At 39.3% G+C, this 26,051-nt stretch overlaps 1 protein-coding gene across 1 annotated transcript in view; it reads left to right on the plus strand.

Annotated features, from left to right (window-relative positions):
* The window catches only part of adamts3 (ADAM metallopeptidase with thrombospondin type 1 motif, 3), a 217,324-nt gene extending 200,213 nt beyond the window's left edge, over positions 1-17,111 (plus strand). The window contains exons 22-24 of the mRNA XM_080432756.1: positions 8,523-8,730; positions 12,701-12,818; positions 16,529-17,111. Coding sequence (XP_080288882.1) covers positions 8,523-8,730; positions 12,701-12,818; positions 16,529-17,046 — 844 coding nt within the window. The 3' untranslated portion in view covers positions 17,047-17,111. The remainder of the gene's footprint in view (positions 1-8,522; positions 8,731-12,700; positions 12,819-16,528) is intronic.
* The last annotated feature ends 8,940 nt before the right edge of the window (positions 17,112-26,051 follow it).

Here is a 26,051-nt window from a genome sequence, read left to right on the forward strand (position 1 = left end):
GGGGTGGCTCTGCATCGTTTATGATATTCATTCATATTTGATACAGCCCGTTTCTGGCAAAAATGGAATTAATTCTGCCTTAAAAGTCTTAAGAACTACTACTTCCGGGTCTGAAATCACAGTCCCTACAGCAGCCGCGTTCATGGGAAATGTAGTCTTTGGGTTGTTTGACTCGTTTCTAGTGTTTATATTGTGTTACTCTTTGGGTAAGTGTGTACATTTACACCCTCAGTCGATGCTTCATATCCATATGAGTAAAATCGCCAGGGTGGTGTGTTTATTTTTGGAACACAGTTCTTATATGAAGCGATCTAAGATTCCCCAATGAGGATATCAACACAAAAAGTAAAGCCAAGAACCTGCGGAAAAGCGCCCTCTACTGGCAGTGACGTCAGGACTTTGTACAGTGCTCTATTGGCTTTCCTTTAAGCCAATGGGGATACTTTCCCATACTCTTAACGGGCGGTCTCGTCCTCCCAAGCTATGGTACTAGACACGCCTCTCGCCTCTATGGCAGTGTTGCCAGATTCTGCGAGAGAAATAAGCAACAGGTCTAAGCCAATTGGGAGCCACTAGCAGCGTTGCCAGATTCTGCGAGACAAATCAGAGAAAACAGAAAGCAAGCTGGTATACATGACTGAGTCATGTCTTGTTGTTGGTGTTATCCTTTCAGACCAAGTGTTTTACTGCACTCGTGCTGTTTTGCGTTTTTGTCTAATAAAATATTCAATCAATCAAGCTTCAACTGAAATGAAAAGTTAATTGATTTTAATTAGCATAAGTGGGTGCTTCATGGCTGCCAAATTGCTTTTGCAGTCCAAATGGTAGAGTGATATGGCAAATGTGTGCTAAGTAATGTTTTGTCAGATGATTGAAGCCATTTCTGTGGTGGAGTGTTTTGCCACTGTAAACAAGGATTTTCTTTATGTGCAGTTTTTTGATTGATTGAAATTTTTATTAGGCAAAAGAATGTAAAACAACACAGTTACATTTATAATACTTTTGTCTAAAAGGTCCGACCAAAAAAGTCCTTGCGGTCTTGTTTCCGTTGGGGTCCTTGAATTAATTTCATAGACATATATAATAGCAACTAAACAGTTCAAATCAACATAAAAAACTGAGAAAAAATACCACTATGTACAAAAAAAGCATCATGAAAAATAAAATAAAAGTATATACAAAAAAAGGGGGGAGGGGGGTCATCTGTCTACAGGGAAACTGGTACTACCTCCTCTTATGGCCTCCAGAAAGATGAGTTTTTAGGGCTGTTTTGAATGAGCCCAACGAACTGCATTTTTTGAGGGATGGGGTTAGGCTATTCCATACCTCGGTGGCCGTGGTGTAGAAGGAGAATTTGCCCATGTTTGTTTTATGGGTGGGTGGTACCAGATTGTTGTTTACGCTCCCTCTAGTTTCGTGACTGTGGGTGTCACTAACTTTTTGGAGGTATTTTGACAGATAAGCGGGTATAGGGGGCATTTCGGGCAAATCAGTGGATGAATCAGCTGTCTTCTTGTGTTCTGGTTTATTTCTGTTTTCCTTTCGGCATCAAGGCATTATTCTGAGAATTCTGTACAGTGCCTACAGTGTGGGCAGATTTAGTACTGTATTATTATAATGGTGGTACAGCTAATACGATTTATTTCAGGGATGATATAAGAGGTACATGTAGCTTGCTAAATAAAAATAAATGTATTTAATCAGTGCTGAATTAGTCAATTAAAACAATAACCCCCCTATTTACCTGTTATATAAAAATAATTGTAATAATGATAATAGTAATAATAATTTTCACAGCTGCAATAAAGTACAGTATGCTTATGACATTTCATAAGATGTCATCTATATAGGAAAGTTGCATGACCGCCACCACATCACGGTGCTAAACTCATATCAAACCGCAGCTGGTGTGCTTGTCATTTGTTTCCTGTATAATATATTGTCAGGATTGCAGAGTAGATTTTGAAGTATTAATGTCAGAAGAGGCAATCCTTACAGCAATGTAGCAGGCAGGAGTCAAACAGTTGACATTTTAATAACTATGATGCATTTTATGTGCTTCATAACAAATAATTAATTTGAGGGGATTGAGGAATGAAAGATCACAAAACCAGCTCTGGGGAAGTCATTATATTAAACTATAACGTCTAGGGGACGAAATAGGCCGTTGCAGTTGCTCAATATTGATTAATTTGACATTTACAATGGCTAGTTTAAAAGTTTCTTAATAATGTTCAGTATAGGGAAGTCCATCATTTTACTAGTCCCCATTGTCAAAGTATGTTACATGTCGTCTCCTATGTATACATTATGTATGTTCTGTTCACCTTTTGTGCTGATGAAACATTTGATAAACAGACACTCCGTGACCATCTCTGATAAATGGTTCAAGGTTGTGCTTTATTGTGTCTGGAGGCTTTATTGTGGAGGCGAGGAGGAGCGAGACGTAACAGTGAACCATGCAAGGCACCAACCTGCTCATCTGGAGCAGTTAGGGATTCAGTGTCTTGCTCAAGGACACTGACACCTGAGCCACTGCCGGCCCCATCTCTGATCTCTGATGGTTCTAATAGGCAAACACCCTGTTATTGGAAGTAGCTTTTACTTTGTCACTGCTCATATGCACGAAGTTGCCACTCGGCTCTATGCACAGCAGCCATATTGGAAATAAATTGGGCTGCTTCCTTACTTTCTTCAGAGGTGTTACCAATTATACTTCCTAGATTATAATTATCCATATCCGTTGGGGGATATGAGCACCCATGCTTGTTTCACGGATATGGCAACACCGGCGCTTGTTTCACGCACATGATTTGGCAACCCGGGAGCCAGCGAACAAAAACACGCTAATAAACAGCTGACATTTGGGCAAGGCAAAAAACAGGCTTTGGTGTTCCGTGCACATGGTAATGGTCAATGGCTGTGTGCAAATGCAGATCAATTGCTCCAGCCACTGAGGAGAACCGGGCAGAAGAGATTTGGGCACAGGCGCACAGACGCACACACAGAGCTTTGTAGAATTATAGGATGATGATGATGAAGGCTGTGTTCCATTTAATGTAGCACAGTGGTTCCATTTGTACACTCTCAGAGTTATGGGGGTCCTTGGGGTCCATTTGTACACTCTCAGAGTTACACACCGGTAAGGGTCCATTTGGAACCCCCTCAAGGAACCATGAGGGTACCTGGACCACACTTTGAGACCCGCTGGTGTAACAAAGTGTTTCCAGTGAGCCAACATGCACAATATCAGCATGGAACAGAGCCTTCATTAGTGTCATTGGTAACACCTGTGAAGGAGTTAAGGAAGAGGCCTAATATCAGACAATTGGACTCGAGTCATAGTGACTCGACTCGAGTCATGACGACTTGCGACTCGACTCGGACTTTGAAGGTAAAGACTTGCGACTCGACTCGGACTTGGAAGGTAAAAGACCAACGAGACTTGAGACTCGACTTGGACTTGCTAGCCAATGACTCCCGACTCGACTCGACTTGAGACAAGATGACTCTAATGACTCGTTTAGTTTTTTCCCCTATGAATGATCTGTGTGTGAAATGCGCTCTTTCTTTATACAAACCCATGCTCGCTCACTCTACCGCAAATGCCTCTCTCTCTTTGTACAACCCCATGCTCACTCTACCGCAAATGTGCTCTCTCTCTTCATATAAACCGATGCTCACTCTACCGCATATGCGCTATCTCTCTCTATACAACCCCATGCTCACTCTACCGCAAATGTGCTCTCTCTCTTCATATAAACCGATGCTCACTCTACCGCAAATGCGCTATCTCTCTTCATACAAACCCATGGTCACTCTACCACAAACGCCACCACCACTCCCAGCGGGGTCATTTTGATTCTATGACGGCTGCCGTCTAGTTATCATCAGTGCCAGTGTTGTGAGGAAAAACAACTAACAAGCAACCAGGTCTAGGAAAACCAGCCCAAAAGAAGCGAGTCAAGCGACTATGGGCCACATGAGCACTCTAACATATACATCAGCTATTTGAAAATAGCAGATCTACAAGCTCACAACGCCTCCCATGCAACTAGTCGTTAGTGTTTTGTTTATGACCCCAGCCACCCCAACAACAACAGTAGCACCAGCCAGCGAGATATACGTACTTGTAAACATGAAAGTCACTCACCACTGTCGAATTTACTTTATCCATGGTAACAGCAATAAAGTCTTAGTCCGTGTTTTGGTGCGCAACACAACCCTCGTTTAAGTGAATTGCTTTCACCTGCTGCTGCTGTGCAGAGTGTGCGCTACTGGGCATATCTCCGTCAAGCCAGGGTGACCTACCCAGGCTCATGAAATTCATATGCAGGCATAGTAGCCAATTAGAATGAAATCTGCTAAAACGGACTCATATACTGATACAGAACCATATATTGGCTATATATTATGGCTGTCGGGTGGAAATCTTGTATGTTCCTTTTTCATTATTATTTAAAAACAATTTGAAATCGTGAAAATAGCCAATCTACAAGCTGTAATTATTTAATAATTAAGAAATACTATATTTGAAAGACTGAAAAATCAACTAAAGTCAATATTAGAGCAAGTTCATTCACATTTCATTTGAATGAAAATAACTTGTGAGTAAAATTCATTCTGTGAATCTAATGTGATTAATGTGACCCCTACTTCAGTCAGTGAAGTCCAGGGCTGAATGTGACATATTGAGACCTATGTAACTAAATATTGGTAATTTGCCAACACATTATTTTGTGAAATAAATGGGTTATATTTCACAGATAGTTATACTATTCTTATAATATATTAAAATACAATCATCCTTAACCTTCAAGTTAAATGCATTATTGACTTGCCCACAACAGAAAGACTTGGGACTCGACTTGGACTTGGGACCAAATGACTTGGGACTCGACTTGGACTCGGACCGGAGGGTTGGATTGACTTGGGACTCGACTTGGACTTGGGACCAAATGACTTGGGACTCGACTTGGGACTCGGACCTGAGGGTTGGATTGACTTGGGACTCGACTTGGACTTGGGACCAAATGACTTGGGACTCGACTTGGACTTGGGACCAAACGACTTGGGACTCGACTTGGACTTGGGACCAAATGACTTGGGACTCGACTTGGACTCAGACCGGAGCGACTTGAACAATTGTCTGCCTAATATGGCTGCTGTGCACAGAGCCAATTCATGCCGCTCCATGCCACCCAGTGTAGCCCAGCTACCGTTGGAAAAGCTACTTCTGCTGCTTGCTGTTGCTGCCAGATGTGAGTGCAAGCCATGTGTGACTTATTACTGAATGTCTCAAAGGGAACAATACGCCTGCATGGGTCCCAAATTCATTCTCAGTCAGATTAATAAATATCTGGAGGTGATAGCCAATGTTCTCACAGCAATTTGATTATATTTTCTATCCACTTCACCAAGTGTTTTTTCCCCCTTTGTGGCTTTCTTTAACAGCCAATATAATCTACTACACTGATGTGTAGTCTGTAAATGTACAGCTATCTTGTTTATGAAACCTCATCAAAATTGCCTGCTAAATTCATAAATAAGACGGTACCGTACGGTAGTTGTATTATTGCAATGGTAGGTGTTTACACACATACAAGTTAAATGGGAAGGCAAGACAATTCCTTTCAATTGTTCAATCTAATTTACGTATGTTTATGTTGATAATAAAACACACAACCGATCTAAATAACAAACATGGCAAATGACATCCAAACATTCATCAGTGTAATGTAAACAGATTATACACAATCCTCAGAGTACAGTGTATGCATGACATTTTTCTAACATTTATTGCATGGCTCAATTGCATTTTCTTCTCTATGACAATATGCGTAGTGTCCAAAAGTACAATGTATTTTTGTTGTCTGACTGAAGCATCAACAGCCTCATTTAAATCCTAAAAAGTTTGCATTGTTATTGTGAATATTGTCCTTAAGATTGTTGAGCCAAGGATGCTTAATGCAATTTATTGTCTGGAAATTTGTTTTATTTATTATTTTTTGGTTCCCATCTGCTTGTGGTCTCTGCACAGTAGCATGGTTATTGCAGCGAGCCGCCCCCCAAGGTGCTTTATAAAACATGAAGAAGTTTTCCCTTCTCTTTCAAAACAAACTATTATTTTGCATTTTTGCCGTTTTTTGTTTTGTTTTGTCCATTTCTCAATCCCATACTTGTTGGAAGAGGGGCATAGAGAGATTCCCTGTTTTTTTTACGGAAATCAATAATCAGTCATTTTTTTCATAGTGATCTCAGACTATTATGCTCTCTCTCTCAAACTCGTAGTCCTCAGAAATACGAAGTGAATACACTGTTAACATATACTACATTTTATCAACACAATTATCGCAAATGTCTGCAAAGTACTAGATCATATGGACATACAGTATTGAGCATTCATCTTGGCTTCGTTATCCAACCTCGGATGACGCCGAATCGATGGCCAAATGTAATTAAATAAATTGAACAATTTATTGAACTACTAATCGATTTAATCAATTCTATGTATTTTGTATATATTTTAACAAAATTCACCTTTGGTTGGGGAATCATGAAAATGTGCTTGTCTTGACTGTTGAGGAATCTGTGCTAACCAGCATCCTTCCTTCTTCCTTCCTAATTCAATCAACATTACAATTTAGGCATCGAGAAGACACTATTATACAGAGCTAAGTGGCTAATCAGACCAATCGATGTAGTTGATTATAACTTCTATTACTTTCTTTTTCACATCGATTCGTTTATAAACATTTAAAAAGCTTGATTGTTCGATAATCAAGAAATATGATAGAATAATTGCTAAGATTAACATAATTGTCAACAAGGTTAAACGAAAAAAAGAAAAAGTCCTGCTGGCGTTTTCTGACACTGTAAAGAGGCAGTTGGCAGATAACACTGCAGGTGCTGATGGCTGACATAAAATCTATTATTGCTGTCTGGGTCAGCAAATGTACTAAATGTACAACATTGTGCTGCCAGTAATGTATTATACCTGTAATTGTGAGATACGGGATATTATTCTTGACCAATCTCCACTGGCTGTTGCAATAGGCTTAATGTAGCCGTTTTCTTTTGACTGTAAATACTAGCTCACTCAGCTGCTCCCAATCTCCTCTTCTCGTACATGTGCGTCTACATGGGATGTGAGAGCAATAGGCTTTATTATAAGAAATACTCTGATTTTGAACTTAAGTAAAAGTAGCAATACCACAGTTCAAAGGTAGGGTAAGTGATTTGCAATCATATATTCTGATAGTACTCATTGCTATAGAGTGTTTGTTCAGTAAAAGGAGTCTCCCATATTTCTCCAGCTCTTTATTAAACAGAAAATGCATTTTCAGTGCTCTCTCCTGATTGGCTTAAATGTTGTCACCTACCTGAAAATGTATTTATATTCTGTTTACTAAAGAGCTGGAGAGACCCCTGTGACTTAACAAACGCTCTGTAGTAATGATTACTATCAGAATATAGTACTTTAACCTTTTTAACAAACAAAAAAAAATCCAAAGAATATCACTTACCCTACCTTTAAATATACTTTGCTAAGTAAACGTTGTCCTGCATTTACAATCTTACCTAAGTCAAAGTACAAAAGTATTTGCTTCAAAATATACTTAAAGGAGCAAAAGTTAAATAATTCATTATGCAGAGCGACTTTTTGCGACTTTTTCAGAATCATATACACATATCATGTTTTTGGACTACAATTGTTGATCATTAAGCACTTAAACCCTATTTTACCTTTATCTTATATATATTTTTTTATTAATTAGTAATCCTATAAATCTGCTAAATTACTAATAACTAAAGTTTTCAAATAATTGTAGTGAAGTCAAAAGTACAATATTTGCCACTGAGATGTAGTGGAATAGAAGTATAAAGGACTCAAGCCAGCCACGAATGCACTTTCCCAGGCAGAATTGTACTGTAGCTCAACAACTATTGCCAGACATGACGTAAATGAAATGACTCGCAAATTGTTACTTTATGATATACCCTTTAAGACCTGGAACGCATCTGTGTCACTTCTTGATTTGAGCTAAAAAGCATTATTTTACACTTTGGCTATTCAAAAATAGCAGATCTACAAGCTCATAGCGCGGTACCGAGTGCAGCGCTACGAGCTTGTAGATCTGCTATTTTTGAAAAATCGAGAAAATGTGTGCAAATTAATATATTTATATTATTTTAAAGTTAAACATTTTTAACTCAAATCTTTGCTTCTGGGGGGTCCCTGGAACAAAATATTTTGAGATGGGGGTCCACGGCCAAATACATATCATTCTGGGGGTCCTTGACGGGAAAAAGTTTGAGCACCACTGATATAGAAACATAATTTTTTTCAGAATACTGCTGGGATTTAGAAGACATTTGTAGAATCGGCTTCAGGTCTTAATATGGGTTAATGATTTTGTAAAGTGGAATTCTGGAGAGAATACTACATAGCCTTTTAAAATCAACATGTTGTTTTGTATTGCATTGCAATGTAATGTGTCGTTTTATTTGTTCATGTCTAGATGGATTGCAGATGATTGGGAGCATTGTCCAAAAACCTGCGGCAGCCTTGGCTTTCAGATCCGGACCGTGCGCTGCGTGCATTTCCTCCACGACGGCACCAACCGCTCTGTCCACAGCAAATACTGCAGCGGGGAGAAACCTGAGAGCCGGAGGCCTTGTAACAGAGTACCGTGTCCTGCACAGTGGAGAACAGGGGCCTGGTCAGAGGTGCTGTAACCACACAATCTCTCCCGTTTACCAGTGGTGGACAGTAACAAAGTACATTTACTTGAGTACTGTACTTAAGTGTTTTTAAGTGTTTGTACTTTACTTGAGTGTTTGTGTTTTTGGATAGTTCACTACATTTCAAAGATAAATATGGTTCTTTTGACTGCACTACATTTCTAAGAAGTGAAAAGGTACATTATGAATGAACCACTGATGCCCTCTTTTCAAATATAGTGAAAATTGCAGATCTACAAGCTCACAACACGTCACATTGCAATGCATTGTGAGCTTGTAGATCTGCTAGTTTCACTATTGTTGAAATATTTTTTATATTTGAAAATGTTGAAGTTTCAATACATTAACACATTGATAATTTGGTATTAAAAATAAAATGCTCTTCTTAATTTGAATACTTTTAAAACATTTTTTAAAAGCATGTACTCCAGAACTTTAACTCAAGTTCAAATTTGACAGAGCAACTTTTCACTTGTAGTTGAGTATCTAGACTTTCACTTAAGTTCTGGGGTTGAGTACTTTGTCCACCACTGTGTCTTACTACTTTACTTTATCTTGCTTCTTAAAGTAATACTAGGTAACGTTTTCAACAAAACTAAAGTTAAATTGTATATCTTTTGTGAGTGGCAAAAGTTTCACAACACCCACTCCATGAATTTCACCCCGGAAGCCTTTTATTTATATATTTTCTATTGAATGTGGACTGGGGGGACTTTCCCGGGGAAATGACGTTCCTGGCCAACGTCATGACGTCGTGGCCGACGTCCCCAGGAACTACCGCAACGGTTTCCTGTTTGGCCAGGAACTATCGCGGTAATAACTAAAAGGAACCTCACGCTGATGTTAAGAGAATGTAGGATTAGAAGATCGAAAAAGAACAGAAAAAGAAAGCACAGCTCATGGTAACTAATGCTCCACTGGCTAAGAGAAACGATCCGTAGATAGTATAAAACAATTAAAAGATCGCTTTTTGAAACGCTTCCGGCTTCCGGTGAAAACGAATGGAATTCTGGGTAATCGAGGATTACGGAAATTGTATGCAGTGACGGTAGTGACCAGCAGAGGTTGCTAAAAATCGTTATTTGGGATTCTGCATTGTATAACTTTAAGTTTAAATGTGTTATTCTTATTTATTTCCTTTAATTGGGTTCATTATTATGTAAAATGCCTGTACCCTCTCACTCTCATAAGCTATTAATATGCTTTTAAAATATTAATATTCTACACGCGATTATCTGATACAAGGACGTTGTGGACGGGAACAAGACAGACTGACATTAGTGCAGTTAAGGGACTAATTGCCCCAATTCTGAGTGATTCAAGTTCATGTGGATTGCATAATTTATCAATTTTTCCTCATTTTATGTGTGCTGCATTTGCATGAAGTCACACGGATTTATGAATTAATTGATTCAGTCACAGCTGTTTAGTGTGACAATGAAAAGTCAGCCAAAAGAGACATTCAATTAGTAAGTCCACAAGCTGCTGCTTGCTTCCACTTCTTTATGGCAAAGTCACAGATCAAGGTTTTGATCGCCAAGGCCCAATATCCCTTTTGGATTTTGGGTTGCTTAAAACAAAAATAAAAACAGTACTTGGATCACTTTGAGATCCAGACTGTAAGAAATATAATATCTTAAACACCCCAAATCCAAATCTAATCCACTCGGATAGGGATCAAAAGTTTTTACCTCTTGGCCCAATTGATGATGATAAATGATTATACTGACTCACCTTTGAATGATTGTTGAGAAGACACTGGATTATCTCTGTCATTTTTAGATTTCTTTGGCTATTTTTGAAAAAAGCAAACATTTGTAACTCAAATCTGTGCTTCTGGGAGCCCCTGGAACAAAATATTTGACAAATGTTTGCTTTAAAAAATATATATTCAAAGATTTGCGCAAATGTTCACGAAAAAAAAAAAAAAAAGATCTACAGTACAAGCTTATATGAGCTTGTATATCTGCTATTTTTGAATAGCCAAAGAAATCTAAAATGACACAGATGCGTTCCCGGATTGAATGGGTTAAGGTGCTAGGTACAACAAGTAATGACAAGTCATTACTTAATGACTTGTCATTAAGTAATTGTAAGTAATGACAAGTAATGACTTGTCATTACTTGTTGTACCTAGCACCTTAATAAAAGAGGCCTGAACTGTCCGAGCTGTTCCAGTCTCCCTTTCTTCCCACCTTTCAATGAGTCAAGCTTGTCTTTTCCTTCAGTGTATAAAGCAAAGCATTGAATTGGACAGTGGAAATACCATGGTAACCACTCGGTACCGTGCTTATTAACAACTCATTCACTGCCAGAATAAAAAATAATAATAATCATCCACTGCCTGCGATTTTTCGATTTTCTTATTTTTCAAGTAGTCACAGAATAGGGTCCCAGAGGGTTTCACTGTGCTTCCGCGAAAAGAAGAAAAAATGTCATTGCGACCTCCCGTTCGCTTTTATACGCCTTTGAAGATGTCTCGGCCAAAAAAAAAATAATGTTTTTTCCAAAAAAAAAAAGTTTTTGGCAGTATTGGTAATCGGAAAAAAAATAGGTTTTACTCATTGGCAGTGAATGAGTTAACATTAACCACTTAAAGCTGCCCTACGTAACTTTTAGATGTTATTTTGACCAATCTGTATGGTGCCGTATTTTGATACAATATAACTAACACATACAATACAACTAACACAATTGTTGTGGTTGTATTTGCTCTCCCTGCTCTTCCATTGAGAATTGTTTGATCTTGTGGTAGGGTCTGACCACTATCGGTTGACAGATGGTAGTGCCTGAAGGTCACATTTTGATTTCTCCCCTGAACAAGCAAAGCAGGCATGAAAATGACAGAGCGCAACTTTGAGCTCTATTTTATACTTTTCAAAAATAACTGATGTCGCAAGATTAGAAGGCTGGCTTCTAATGAGCAGTCAGTCAATGTAATCTGGTATCTTGTCAGATACTGTATCTATGTGCTATCAGCTTACCATTAAAGATACAGTAAGTGATATTTGTGTTGTTGAAATAAGTGAGCACTGAGCTGATAGAGCCTGCCTGCTTACTGACCTTCAGGTCAAAATTCGTGTCAAACCGGAAAGAGGATATAAATGTCTCAAAAGAAGAGACACCTCACCGCTGTAGACACCCCAACTGTATAAGTTATATTTTATTAATATACTACCTTTACAGATTGGACAAATAACATTGTATTCACTAAAGAAAGAGTTACATAGTACAGTTTTAAATAGCTCTATATTCCCATAGGACACATTAGAGCTTTCACCAACTAGTCGACTGGTCGACTTGTATAACCACTAGTCGACCTTGTTGGTACTAGTCGAATAGTTGATTTGTTTTAATGCCATAGTAATGGCCCATCTTACTATTATTATTATCCTCCTGACTTTATTTTTTATCAATAGGGGGTCAAAAGTATGCCCAATAAAAGCCTATTATTGGGCAATGGGGATCCTTGGAGACGCTGCTGTGGTGCTGTGCTGCTGTGCCAGAAGCGCTTCTCTTAAAATGCCATAAAAATAAGGGCAGGAGGATAATAATAATAGTAATATAGTAGTAGGATGGCATTACAACAATGGCCCCCCTAAAAAAAAGAAGAAAAAAAAAAATCGACTAGTCGACTACCACTGGGTCAAATTAGTCGACCTGTAAAAATCTCTAGTCGTGAAAGCCCTAGGACACATTGCTATAGAGTGCTTGTTCAGTATCAGAGGTCTCTGCAGCTCTTTACATTTTCAGGGCGGGATGTCAATCAATATAGAACTTCAACATTTTTAACAAAACAACTTTTGGTTTTATCCCCAAAAATATAACTTTCAGTACCTTTGATCTTACCATTTGGTACATTTGGCACATGTTTGCTTATATCGTGCCAAGAAGATTGTTGACATTTATTTACCTAAACTATTATGCTTAAGCTTGTGTTTGGCTTCTTCTGTAGTGCTCGGTATCCTGTGGAGATGGGATCGAGAGACGTCTGGTCACTTGCCGGATTGGAGATCATTGCAGTGGGGACAAACCAGATGCCATGAGACCATGCAGACCAGGACCGTGTCACGGTAAGCCTGATCCCCCAGTGTTTTTATTTATCTATTAGACCCCCATCTACACTGTAAAATCCTCAGTGTTTATATAACTCTGAGAGTGTACAAATGGAACCAAATGGACCAGGGGCGCCGATTTATGTCCGCACGCGAACATTTTCGGTTATTTTCCGGGTTTGTTACTTTTTTTATTTTTTTGTTACTTTAATGCGGTTAATTTGGTTAATTTGGTCCAGACGGTGTGCGGGTCCCATTCTTTGACTTAACCATCAGAGATCTCCTCCATAATTTATACTTTTTTGACTTACGCACCTGTCGCCGACCCTGGAGGTGTGCATCGGCCTCCTTTACAAAAGTTAATTTGGTACAGAGAATGTACTCCATGAAGTGAAGATATCAGAGTTTTTGGGCGGTGAAACCGCCCCTATAAGTGAGGTTTGGAAATTTGTACAATTATCCTGCGCTGTGATTGGCAGGATAATTTGTACAATTATCCTGCACCGTGATTGGCCAATCACAGTCTATTCAGGACTGTGATTGGCCAGTGTCACATGACACATGTGCATAGCCCTATATAAGAAACCATAACTTGAAAAAAAACATAAATTGGTTTTTTTCAAGTTATGGTTTTGTCCATCATAAAGAGTGTTTCAATAAATGTATTTATTTTTTGTACATGATTGGTTGATTGGTTGATTCAGTATTGTGATTAGCTAGCAAGACACCGCCCACTTCACACAGGGTGTGATTTTTATTTTCTTTTTTTGTGATGAGTTTGTGATGGGTGCTCGTCATTGCCCCTGGGTGCTTTAGCCCCGAGGCACACACAGTATCGGCGCCCTTGAAATGGACCCATTTGTACACTCTCATTCATTTCATCATTTTTTTTCATCATTTCTTTGTACTACAGCATGTGCTGTAGTACAAAGAAAAAGGCTTAACACAATGAGATTCAGTCCATGGCTATCTACACTTACCCTTACACTTCACTATGAACAGCCCTAATTCTCCATACTCCATTTTGTGTATTCATTATAAAAGCCTGGCTCCTACCTAGAGCCTTATTCTACAATGTATTTAATTACACAATTTTGCACAGACAAGATGCAGGAACCCATCTCATACATATTGGAACGAGGGTAAACAAGGCTCAAGAAGTCCACTCTGCAATTCAATTCACATTTAGTACCCACTCAAGAGCAATCTTCGGTGACCAGCTTTGTTGAACTGGTTATTTTATGCCTATTCTTGCATTACAAATCGTTTTATAACAATCCTGTTACGCTTAAAAGCCAGGCTGTCAATGCTTATGTTCCAGCATATTATAATGTTCCTTAAATCCAGGGAACTTGGAGTTGTTACGTAAATGGACTGCATCTATGTAGTGCATTTATCCAAAGCGCTTTACACTGTATTTCACATCCATTCACACACACACACACACACCTATGGCAGACTAAACCATGCAATGTCTTGTTCGAGTACACTTTGACATGCAGCCAGGAGGAGAATCGAAATGTGAACCTTCCAAGACCTTGTGAGCCACTGCTGCCCATTGGTTACATAGCTAACTTACGATTTTCAAAAGCTATTGCTGAAGCTTGAGGCTTTCAGGTGTAACAAAGCCATTATTCATGTCAAGGTTTGTCAAACAAATTTGAAGTCACAGGCTGGATAGGTCAAAATGTGTCTAATCCGGGCAATATTACTTTTTTATCTGTGCACGAATGCGTGCATGCTCCTGCTCCCAATGCTGAAAGGCACGAGTTATGTCAGTAATATTCTGTCACATTATACGATACATGATGGATTGAATACTTAGGCTTCTGATTTGGTCTAGGACTAATAACGGGAATATGAAAGCTATTATACATTTCATATTTTATCAGGTGTGTACAGGACATTTTTCTGCCTGCAGTGGCCTTTCAGCGCGCCTATGATGTGCATTGTGCATTCTATGTCGGAGTGACCATATGGCGGTGTTAGTAGAAGTCGTGTCAGCATAATACCTTATATTGGAAAAGACCGCAAGGTCGAAACGTTGTATATTGCTGCTGTGCTGTGAATAAAATTGGAGCTTTTAAAGTGAGTTGCGAACCCCCTTCATGTTTAGCATAATACCTTCCCACATATTTCCGAACATGTACATTTGTATCATACCATTTTTTATGATTTTTATGATCACACCTCATTCACGTTTCATCAATGAGGTTGAATGTGAGGGCATTGCTGCTTACATACATTCCTTACATTAATGCTCCCCATTTCTTCTGTAGTGACCGTTTTTGGCCTCTTACGTTTGTAGCGGTTAATCACTGTATCTAACCTTGAAACTCAGGTGACAGTTTGGTCCATATAGTGGCCATGGCAGGGTGGCCACGGCATTCACCAGTAGTAAGTGGCAGTATGCAATAACCGTATGCGGTCAATTCTGCACTGTCTGTAATATATTTGTTGTGGCCTTGTATGTTAACATTAAGCATATTTACAGTAAGTGCTCTGTTACACCCACCAAAAATGCATGATCATGAAGCTTGTTTAGGAATAGTCTAATTTCTGCAAGTAGCCTAATTGAACTTAACATTTGGGCACAGCCCCTGGACTTCAGTCTGGTAGGGTAGGCCATGTCCAATAGGCTATTATAAGAGCATCTAACTTGGCTCTAAAAAAGGTTTACCGATTTGATCACTACCGGGGGTAACCACCATGCCAGCTTGTGGTGGAGATTTTTGTCAAAATTAGATTTTTGCCACGGACATACAAAATAAGTGGTCAATATTACCAGAAACCATAGGCAGAGCAGCTATAGACCCCTTAACAGACGACGTCACACTGATAAGAACCAGTCTGCGTGCGCAGCCCGGCACCAAATGAAACCCATTCTGTCATGTCTCGCTAGGACGCGCCTCACTAGCCAACACACAAGAGGAGGTTGAATGTAATGAAACCAGCGCACCCCAAAACAATATGTTGGGAATTGATTGCATGAAACAATCACCTGTGTGTCCAGTCTCAATGTTGGTAAACAAATAATTGGTCTATAGGGAAGGCTAATATTAGACCAACTACTGTATTATAGGCTATTTGTTTTAAGGACCAGGACAATGTGTGATGTAAATAACAGCAATTATATGCACTTACTGTCAACAATGCACAGCTAATAATGCAAACACTGGCTAAGCTCACTCTCGCTCTCTCTCTCTCTCTCTCTCTCTCTCTCTCTCTCTCTCTCTCTCTCTCTCTCTCTCTCTCTTTCTCTCTCTCTCTCTCTCTCTATCTCTGTTGATCGTCGTTGGGTTGATTTAATGTGGGAAGAATGGACCCAAGTTACGAGAACAAAGAGCAAGCTCTCGCACATCCCATACACAAAAGAAACGGCACTATTCATGGATCAATGGCGTTGTCCATTGTCCGTCTTTTGCCTCATAGTACCGCAGCCCCAGCTCCACAAACTCGGTCATGGACAGCCATAGATGAATCAACACCACAAATACACATTGCCACGGCAGTACTCTCAATTGCAAAAGAGAAGGCAATGTGTTGTATCATATTGTGTGATACATATTGTGTGATACAGGCCACTGAGTCGTTGTAATGAGTTCTCTGCTTGTGAATAATGAATTTTGATTCCATTTTCAAGGCTATCTCGTATTGCTTTTCAATGCTTTGTGAGAGGCGTGGATGTGACACTCTTTTGTGTTCTTTTGTGTTCTTTGACTTGACAGACGAGCCATGTAATGGAGACAAATCCATCTTCTGCCAAATGGAGGTGTTGGCGCGGTACTGCTCCATTCCGGGCTACAACAAGCTATGCTGTGACTCCTGCACCAAGCGCGGCGGCGGCGCCCTCTCTCTGCTCTCCGAGGCAGCCGAGATGGAGGATCAGGTTCGCTTCGGCTCGGCCTCCCAGCTTCTAGAGACACTGACCGCCTCTATGGAGGCCAACGGCACCCGGAGCGGTCGGCGCGTTAACGGCAAAGGGCCCGCGACCTCCGGCGGCAACGCCTCGAAACACAAGGCCACGCCCGCCCCGCTGAGGAAAAGCCCGTCGTCATCACAGACGAGCAACTTGCCAAGGCGCATCCCGCAGCACGCGAATGGCAGGAGTCTACCCGCCATGGCGCCGCCGTCATCCTTGGCGGTCTGGCCTGAACGTCAGGCAGATACTACTGAGGGTCAAAGGTCGGGCAGCGCGACGGAGAGTAGTCGGCTGGCGGCCTTTTTTTCCGAGGTCGAGAGATGAGCAACGATATTAACCACTTGAACCCTATAGCGTCCCTATTCTGGGCGTGTCACAGTTAGGCGAAGATTCTGAGGGGAAATAGCAGATCTACAAGCTCACAAGCTTGAGCTTGTAGATGGGCTATTTTTTTGGCGGTGAGAGATTCGGTGTAGAGCAGCGGTTCCCCAACCTTTTCTGGATCGGGACCCACTTGAGAATCTTAACCCATTAAGACGGAACGCATCTGTGTCACTTTAGATTTCCTTGGCTATTCAAAAATAGCAGATATACTAGCTCATAGCGCGGCACCGAGTGCCGCGCTATGAGCTTGTAGATCTGCTATTTTTGAAAAATCGTGAAAAATATATTTTTTAGATTTTTTTCAAAAAACTGTTAGGATTTAGAATTTTTTTAAGAATCGCCTCAGGTCTTAATGGGTTAAAAGAATGGGTGGCCCACCCATCTGACCACTTACATGAAGCTGAATGGCTTCCGTGTCAAGTGGTCAGATGGGTGGGCCCGGCCGTGTGCATTTTCAGAGCACGTTTATTTTAATGATCATTATTGGTATCAAAATGAAAAAAAAACAATTTTGTTTGAAAGAAAAAAATACCAAGTCAATTTTTTTTATATTAATATTATAATATAATATTAATGTAAAAGAAATTGACATAAAAAAAACATTAGACACGATGATATTATTATCATTAAAATCGTGGTGTTTTGCCCACTTGCACTCCCCGCCCCGGCCCACAGATTTGGGAATCGCTGGTGTAGAGGGAGCGGTCCAAGTATAGACCCCTGGGGGACCCCCGGTCAACACAGTATATATATACACAGTAGTAGGGTTTAAGTGGTTAACCCCTTCAGGACAATAATGTACAGCAGATATCCAGCATCACCCTGCATTACTTCACTTCACCACAACCAAGGGAGAGAGAGAGAGAGACAAGAGATGATGAAGAGAGAAAGAGCAAGAGAGGAAGAAAAGTGCTGGTTCACTTTGATTTTTAGTGTCTCCACTCCCCCCCATTGCCTGCCATTTATTTGAGCTATCTCTGTCATCCTACAGTAAGCTGCGTAGGAATTTGGAGAGCGAAGTGCTGTTTTGTTTTAGTTTCACGCTTTTCATGATCTAGATTGACAGTTTAAACCCATACAATTCGGGAATGCATCTCTGTCATTTTTTTGATTTCTTTGGGCTATTTAAAAAAAAAAGCAGATCTACAAGCTCATAGCGTGGGCACTTGCGCTATGAGCTTGTTGAGCTGCTTTTTTTTTTTTTTAATCATGAAAATGTGTGCAAATCTTTACAAATGTCTTCTAAATCCTATGTCAGTTGTTATATCAGTGGTTCTCAAACTTTTTCATGTCAAGGACCCCCAAAATGATATGTTTTTGGCCGCCGACCCCCATCAACATATGTTGTTCCAGGGACCCCAGAAGCAAAGATTTTTAGTTAAAAAAGAAATTTCAAAAAATATTTTTTAAAGATTTGCACAAAATGTTCAAGATTTTTCAAAAATAGCCAAAGTATAGAATAATGGTTGTAGCTCAAATCTAAAATGACACAGATGCGTTCCCAGATTGCATGGGTTAAAGTTGTGGAAGATTTCAGTCATATCGGATGAAGAGTGAAAGAACCTCACTCCTTTTTGGGCAATGGTTGCAGGGTGCCCAGATTATTTGGAACGTCTTCATATTCAACAGACCCTTTTCACAGTAGTTTTTTTTTTTTTTTTTACAGGTGAACGCAGCTGAATGTAATAATGTTATTTGTGTGTTTTATTTAGGTGTTTCTGTGTGCCAGCATGATACATAACTGTACACGTGTTGTCCATGTTGACATACAGTTAACACTTGGGTGAAACACACCAGCATCTATTATTACTACCTTAAGCTGTGTTTTCCTGTCAAAATAAATGTCTACTGTGAAAAGGGTCTATGGGGGTCTATGGAATAAAAACAAAGATTGTGTTATTTATCTAGGACTTTAGACTCTGCCCTTTAACCACTTGAACCCTAGCATCCCTATTCTGGGGCAAACATAATACATAGCACATAATAAATAGCAGAAAAGTAAATATAATAAATAGAAAATAGTCCATCTACATCTACATCACTTCACAACGCGTCGCGTTGTGAAGTGTTGTGAGCATATAGATCGGCTATTTACGGCAGAGATATTTAGAGTAGATTGAAAACAGGTGAGGGCTTATTTTAGAGCCCTTGGGAATCCGGTCAACTAAGTATAGGGTTTAAGTGGTCAAGGTGTGTCTCCACAGGCTATGAATCACATAGGCTTTTAGGTAATAATGCAATAGAACTAGCAAGCAAGTCTATGTTTCGAAGCCAGCATTGAATCATATCCCTGCAAACAATGCTTTATCATGTTGGCATAGATGGCTTTTATTTGAAGGCTGTTTCTCCTGTGTGCCTCTGTGGGGGATCTTTCGTTGGTGAAACGTCCATCAAACGTATTTATTTATGTCACTTTAATGTACATCTATTTGATTTAAAGCCAAGCTGAATTCTCAGATGTACACTGAAGTGGTACAAAGAGAATATAAACAATCTAGTAATTATGGCTGTAGAGATCCCTGCATACTAAATGATTTGATATAAACTCACTAAATAGTTTGGACACCATACAAAAAAAATTAGTTGTTCTTAAATTGTTCATCTGGCCTGCTGAAAGGACCCTTGGATTAAGACTGACAGTTTGCCATTTAACCTACTAGTTATTGTGTAACTGTAAGCCTAAAATAATATATAAAAAAAGAATTAAGCTGAAGCAAACTTTTGGAAAAAGCTTCATGTCCAAATCCCTATGGAGCTCACTTTGTTGGGATTTTAATAGGCTTCCAACACTGTATGTGGTGATGGAACGAAGCCGGACAGTATGTAATATCGCTAACCATAGGACGATGGTTCTAGTTGTATAGATTTTTTTTTAAATATCCGACAATGTTCGTTTACTGGCACTCTTCGGTTTCTATGGAAAACTATAGATATTTATAAAGGTTCCTGTAAATACTGTACATGAAAAATATCAGTATTATTTTTAAGAAGGCAAGCTGAGGATATTTGAAACATTCAACAACCATTGCATGAATCGGCGTGACAAAGAGGTGCTTGACAATAAGTTTACGCTTTTCACAGCCATGTAGGATGTGTGTGTATTGTATGCATCACAATGAATGTTCGTTGTGTGACACTCATAGAGTTTTGTGCGTAGAATCATGTAGCAGTCCTAAGTCTATATTGGTGCCTGATAATGGAGTTACTGTATTCAGTAAGAATAATGTATATTCACTTCAACTGTGCCTTGATTTCAAGCCAGTTTTCAAACTATAATGTGTAGCTAAAGAAGTACAGTAAGCCTCATTGTACGCCTCATTGTAAGCAGATGGAGCTGGACTTTCAGAGTTTTTGTGGAAGATGTTTTTTCCCCCAAAGTATTGTTGTTCTCGTTGTTGTTTTTTGTTGTTTTTCTAAATGGCTTTTACAGTGAAAGAAGATGATTCAGAGGAGAGAGGGAGAGAGCTATTTATTGAAAAAAGGATTTCTTCACAACCACATGCATCTGACTGCAATAGCAAAGACACAGTTTTGTGTTTCAGCAACGTTATAGCGTGCAACTATCCACACTCACTCCTGTGTGCCAATGTATAGTACTTGTATATAGCATTGAGTACAAAAAATATTTATTGAAAGTAAAAAAAATAAAAAATAAGAATTTTTATGTGCAGTGCCAGCTGGTCACTACCTTTGACATTTTATATACGTAACTGACGCCATATTTCAGCCACACTTTCAATGCGATTGTTGGATTGCTACGTAAAAACTAAATAACAATTAAAAAAAGAAACAGTAGAGTAGAAATGACATTGTTTTTTGCAAACAATTAGATGTAAATATACATGCTCAATTTTGAGATGTACTTTTGTCAGAAAGCTGTCTTTTCACAGCTGTTTTGTAGAATTCCCTAACGAAGCTGTGACCATCACAGCAATGTATTTAACTGTCAATTCTCCTATTTTTATCAATAAACCCTGAATAGTGGTATTTTAGCACCAGTAAATCAAGTCTAGTTTTGTTTTGTTTCATTTTTGTTTTTGTTTTTTTGATGCTGCGTGTAGTTGTCAAATGTTGCCTAACCATTTTACCTTTTTCTCCCCAGTTTTGTTCATGTCCTTTACTTGCTGCCTATAAAACATTGCTGCTAATGTTATACTAAGCTTGTAAAGATGAATATAGGATAGTTTTAGATACATTGACAATCCCTGAGCCTCAGACAGATATTACTGCATAGGATATAACATGTACTGTATCTATACCCCTGCGCTATCCATGGCTATAAGCAATAAGAATCTCTTGCCTAGTGGTTCGTTCTCTTCTCTAATTGCTTTTCTGTGTATTTGTGTAGATTGAAGTGTACACTACTGATGCTGTTTGTTGTAATAGGGAGCACATAGCAAATAAAGATTGAATTAACTACATTGACGTCTTTTCTGTTTACATGTAGATTCTTTAAGGTGTTCTCCACTATTAAGCCATCTAATTGCAATTTATATTGTGTGTCAGTTGAGAGGGGCGAAAATACATCAAAAAGTATTTTGATACAAGTTACAATACTGGGTCAAAAATGTATCACAGTACAAATTTAGGGTCTGAGAAATTTATTTGAGATACAAAATAATACGTATTTTTGAAAATCCATTTTATAAAAACCAATCTGGGAACCCATCGCCAACTGAAAATGAAAAACAGCGCCCTCTGCTGTTTGTTCTATGTCTGTTGGCTCTGGGCGGACGATAACGTAACACCAGAGCACAAGGAAACCGGTGTTTGTGATGCGCCTTCAGCGCATCACTTCCGGTTGGTGCGACTATGTTTTCATTCCCACTAACAATATTTCTACACGGAACACTAACACCACTTCTCCCAGAGAACATGGATCGTTTTGGTTATAAGCCCACTTGTTTCTATGATGAAAGAGTAAGTTAAAATGTGAATATATTTCCGTGGTTTTGTCTGCTCCGCGGACGCTATTGTTAAATTAGTTTCGGTTTGTTTCGAGGGGGAAAGATCGACGGACATGTGAATCCCGCCCACTACATGTGATTGGGTAAAGCGCGGCCTACTTCCTGATCTGAATGCGCACTCGTTATGACGAACCTCCCCGACAGATTCCAACGCAGTGCAGAAGCTGTTCTTGAGAGATTATATAAAAACTGATGCAATGATTAGTCAATTCATAGATTGATTGCCAAATATTAAATGAATTGCCTTTGTCAAAATGTCTAAGAATAAAAAAAAATAGTGTTTTTCATGGTGTTTGGAGCAGGCAGACAAAATGTTTACTACTGTGTGAGAGATACGTTCATGGACATGACACTGTGATGCGCACACGTTTTTTTGTTTACCTTAGTTCTTCAGTTTTCTTTTAGAAAGGACAGAGATAATAATGAAATGTTTTACATGGCAATAAATTGATATAAACAGGAAAAGTGACCCCAGTGCAAAACAATAAATAAATATAACAATATTCTTAACCCATACTTTTAAACCCCCACCTAGCCTAACCTATACCAAATCAAAATTACAATAGTTCCCTAATCTAGTCTAACTTCCCTAATGATGCGAAGCCTGCGCAGCTAGTTCAGGCAGGCAACTCAAGGCAGCATGCCAACCTGTTCAGGTGACCAGTCACATGCTCTCTTCTCCTGATCTGGGTGGCTATTTAATCTTCTCTGCCTACCTGTTCATTCTGGCTTCTCTCCTGGCTGTGCTGCTGTTGCTGCCTCGCTGTCTGCTGCTGACCATCAAGTTTGCAATCCCACCGCCTCCCCGGCATCCACCTGTAGGCTCTGTTTCTAGATTCCCCTTGGGGGTCTTAATTCATTCCCTGTAATTCTATTTGGCATATGTAACATTAATTAAAATGTTCATGCTTACAGGGAATGAATAGATACAGAGCCCTGACGCCAAACTATGCTTCATATATCTATGCTCAATAATGCTCAATAAAAATATATTCTAAAATCATCTAAGAGTTGTCTGACTGAAATCTAATCTAAATCTAAAAGGTTGTTGGTCTTTCAAAAAGCTGGCGCTGGTGGTCAGAAACAAAATCCACAACGGGGTTATAGTTGGATTTAGAGTGACTCAAATCAAGTACAATTCCTTTAGCAAGCTGCTCAGCAACTCATTTATAGTCAACACTACTTTAGCGGTTTCAAACTTAAACAGAGGGTATACAACACAGAGCGATTACTTAACCTTCAGCACCCAACATATATGACGTGTAACTTTTTGACAGCATGTAACATCACAGGCAGCATGCCACACACCATTGTACATAGCTGCTGACAGCTTTAAACAGCAGGAGGCCTTCTCCCTGATTGGTCCAGCTGTTGATGGAAGGTCTCCTCCCAGCCAGATCTCCTCCCACGCAGGACCTGAGCTGAATGAGTGAGTCAGTGGGACTACTAATATAAGCCCTGTGCAGTAAATAATATAATAAATAGAACCCTTCTCAGATACACAAAAAGTTCTTCTTTTGTTCATCTAATGTGTGATGAAAGCATAGACTGTACTGCTAAGACCCAGTTATTGAAATCCCAAACACGGAATAAACCGTGCTGCATTGATGTCTGTATACAGCCAGTATACAGTGAATAGACTTGGACCATGCTGCATTGATGCCTGTATACAGCCAGTATACAGTGCATAGACCTGGACCATGCTGCATTGATGCATGTATACAGCCTGTATACAGTGGCTGACTTCAGAATAGGTACGGTAGGACGCTGATTTAATGAATGCAAAAACGCCGTAGGTGTCAACTTACGAACTATGAGTACTTTGTTACAATACTTCGTTTTGGGGGGATCTATACTTTACTTGAGTTTATATCACAACTTTTACTTCAATACATTTAAAATAAGAAAAATCCACAACATTATCATTGACACCTTGTTAATCAAATAAAATCTGAATATACTTGTTAGTCTCGCATCATCAGGATATTGAATTATCCAGTCTGTTCAGATTCACATGAGAACAACTAGCACTCTCATTGAGACAAATTGCCTGGTGTCCATTGTTGTGTGGACAATTACAGGGACTTATTAGTGCCTGTTTCATATACTGCATTTACGCATTTTGGTGTTTGATAGAATACATTATGTTGCAAGGCTTTGATTTTGAAGTAGCTATATAAGATAAGAAGTAGATGTTCCAGTGTGTGTTACAGTATGTGCATGGGGCCTGGCACAGAAGTGTCTTTGTGAGAAGAGCAGTGGAGACAGGCTGGCCTGTTGCAAGTATTTCCATGTTCGTATGAATGAAAGGGTTTTGTTTGCTGTTTGAGTACCTGACTGATAAGGTTTTTTCTTTCATGAATCATTGGTTGAGAGGTATAGATCAGTCAGGCCGGAACACTATTGAGTGACTGAATGAAACATACAGGTAAAAGCTACAAGTGGATGTAGACAGGGAATTATTTCTTTGGTGTCATGGACAGCATCCACTTAAAACTAAAACATACGACTGTGTTAAAGCATGAGTGGTTGGATATAAGAGAATTCTTTCTTTGATGTGATGGACAAAGTCCACTCAAAACCAAAATATATGACAGTGAAACTCCAAACAACTAGTGTGAGATGGAGAATTATTTCTTTGCTATGATGGACAAAATCCACTCAAAGCTCAAACGTAGCTGGATGGAGATGAATAATTTTCCCTTTGATGTGCACTCAAAATTCACCTGTTGTGCTATTTTATGTTGATGTGTGATGTACAGTAGCTTTTGTCAAGCTGCCCAGCTCCATGGCGAAAAATATAGCTGAACTATTTGAAACATCATTCTGAAAGTAGTGAAGCTAGACACAAGCTACTTGGAAATAAGCTAGTAAGTAGCCCAACACTAACATGTGATGTGAGATCATTCACCTGAAAGAATGGTACTGTGACAAATGATCCAGTCTCTTTATTGCTTTAATTACATTTTCAAAACATTCAAATCAGATAATAATAAAGCAGAGAGAGAGAGAGAGAGAGAGAGAGAGAGAGAGAGAAGCATTTCAGGTTGATTTGTTTCTTTGTACTGTGAAAAGGTCTTTGTACTTTTATTACTTTGTACTTGTGCTTTTACTTTTGATGCATTTAAACACCAGATACTGGATACTAAGTAGCCTACTTGTAATGTAATTCCAAGCGTAAATTCAATACGGAATTTGAAAATGCCAACCTGCAGTCGACCAATCATACGATTGGGCTCCGTCTTTAAATATCACTGCCTCTGATCCTGTCATTCTATTTTCTATTCTATTAAGTCTCATTTGTGTAGAGTTGAGAAGGAAGGAGGTTCATCTGCATTGCTGCCACCAGTGTCTATACTCCAGGGTTCTCCCTATTAAAACTAATCTTATACGTTAAGCGTTAACCGAGTCTAATTGCCAAAATGTTAGATCTTTTATTCAATTAAACATTTCATTTGTATCAACTTGATCTCTCCTTTATTGAAATGTTAGCTACTTTAAGCTATGTGACTAACTTAAAAAAATATATCTTAACTTTTACTCAAGTAGGGCTTTCAAGTACTGTATATACCACTGAGAAATACTATCATTGTAAAATGTGTAGCAAATTGGCATGGGCACTGTGGCACATTAGGAGTCCAGTAGTATACTGTACATGTAGGGCTAATAGGCCTACATGTTCTGGTAATATTATTGGCAGCTTATTTTGTATGTCTGTGGCAAAAAATAAGTTTGACGAAAATGTCCTTCACAACCCGGCATGGTGATGAGCCCTCAGTGTTGGCGATGGATACTGCATTTGTTCATGATGATGTACTGTAGACATCAACATGATATCCTATGTGCCTGTGGCAGCCATCTTTGCAAAGGATGTGATACAAATACTCAGGAATTAAACTGATGTGCTTGTCTTGTTGGTGTATGTATGGGGTGTATTGGGTGGACCCAGAGCCTTTTATCTGAGAGTTGCGTCAACGA

The sequence above is a fragment of the Gymnoscopelus braueri genome (genome assembly GCF_963280865.1).
Source record: "Gymnoscopelus braueri genome assembly, chromosome: 7".
In the NCBI taxonomy this organism is placed as follows: domain Eukaryota; kingdom Metazoa; phylum Chordata; class Actinopteri; order Myctophiformes; family Myctophidae; genus Gymnoscopelus; species Gymnoscopelus braueri.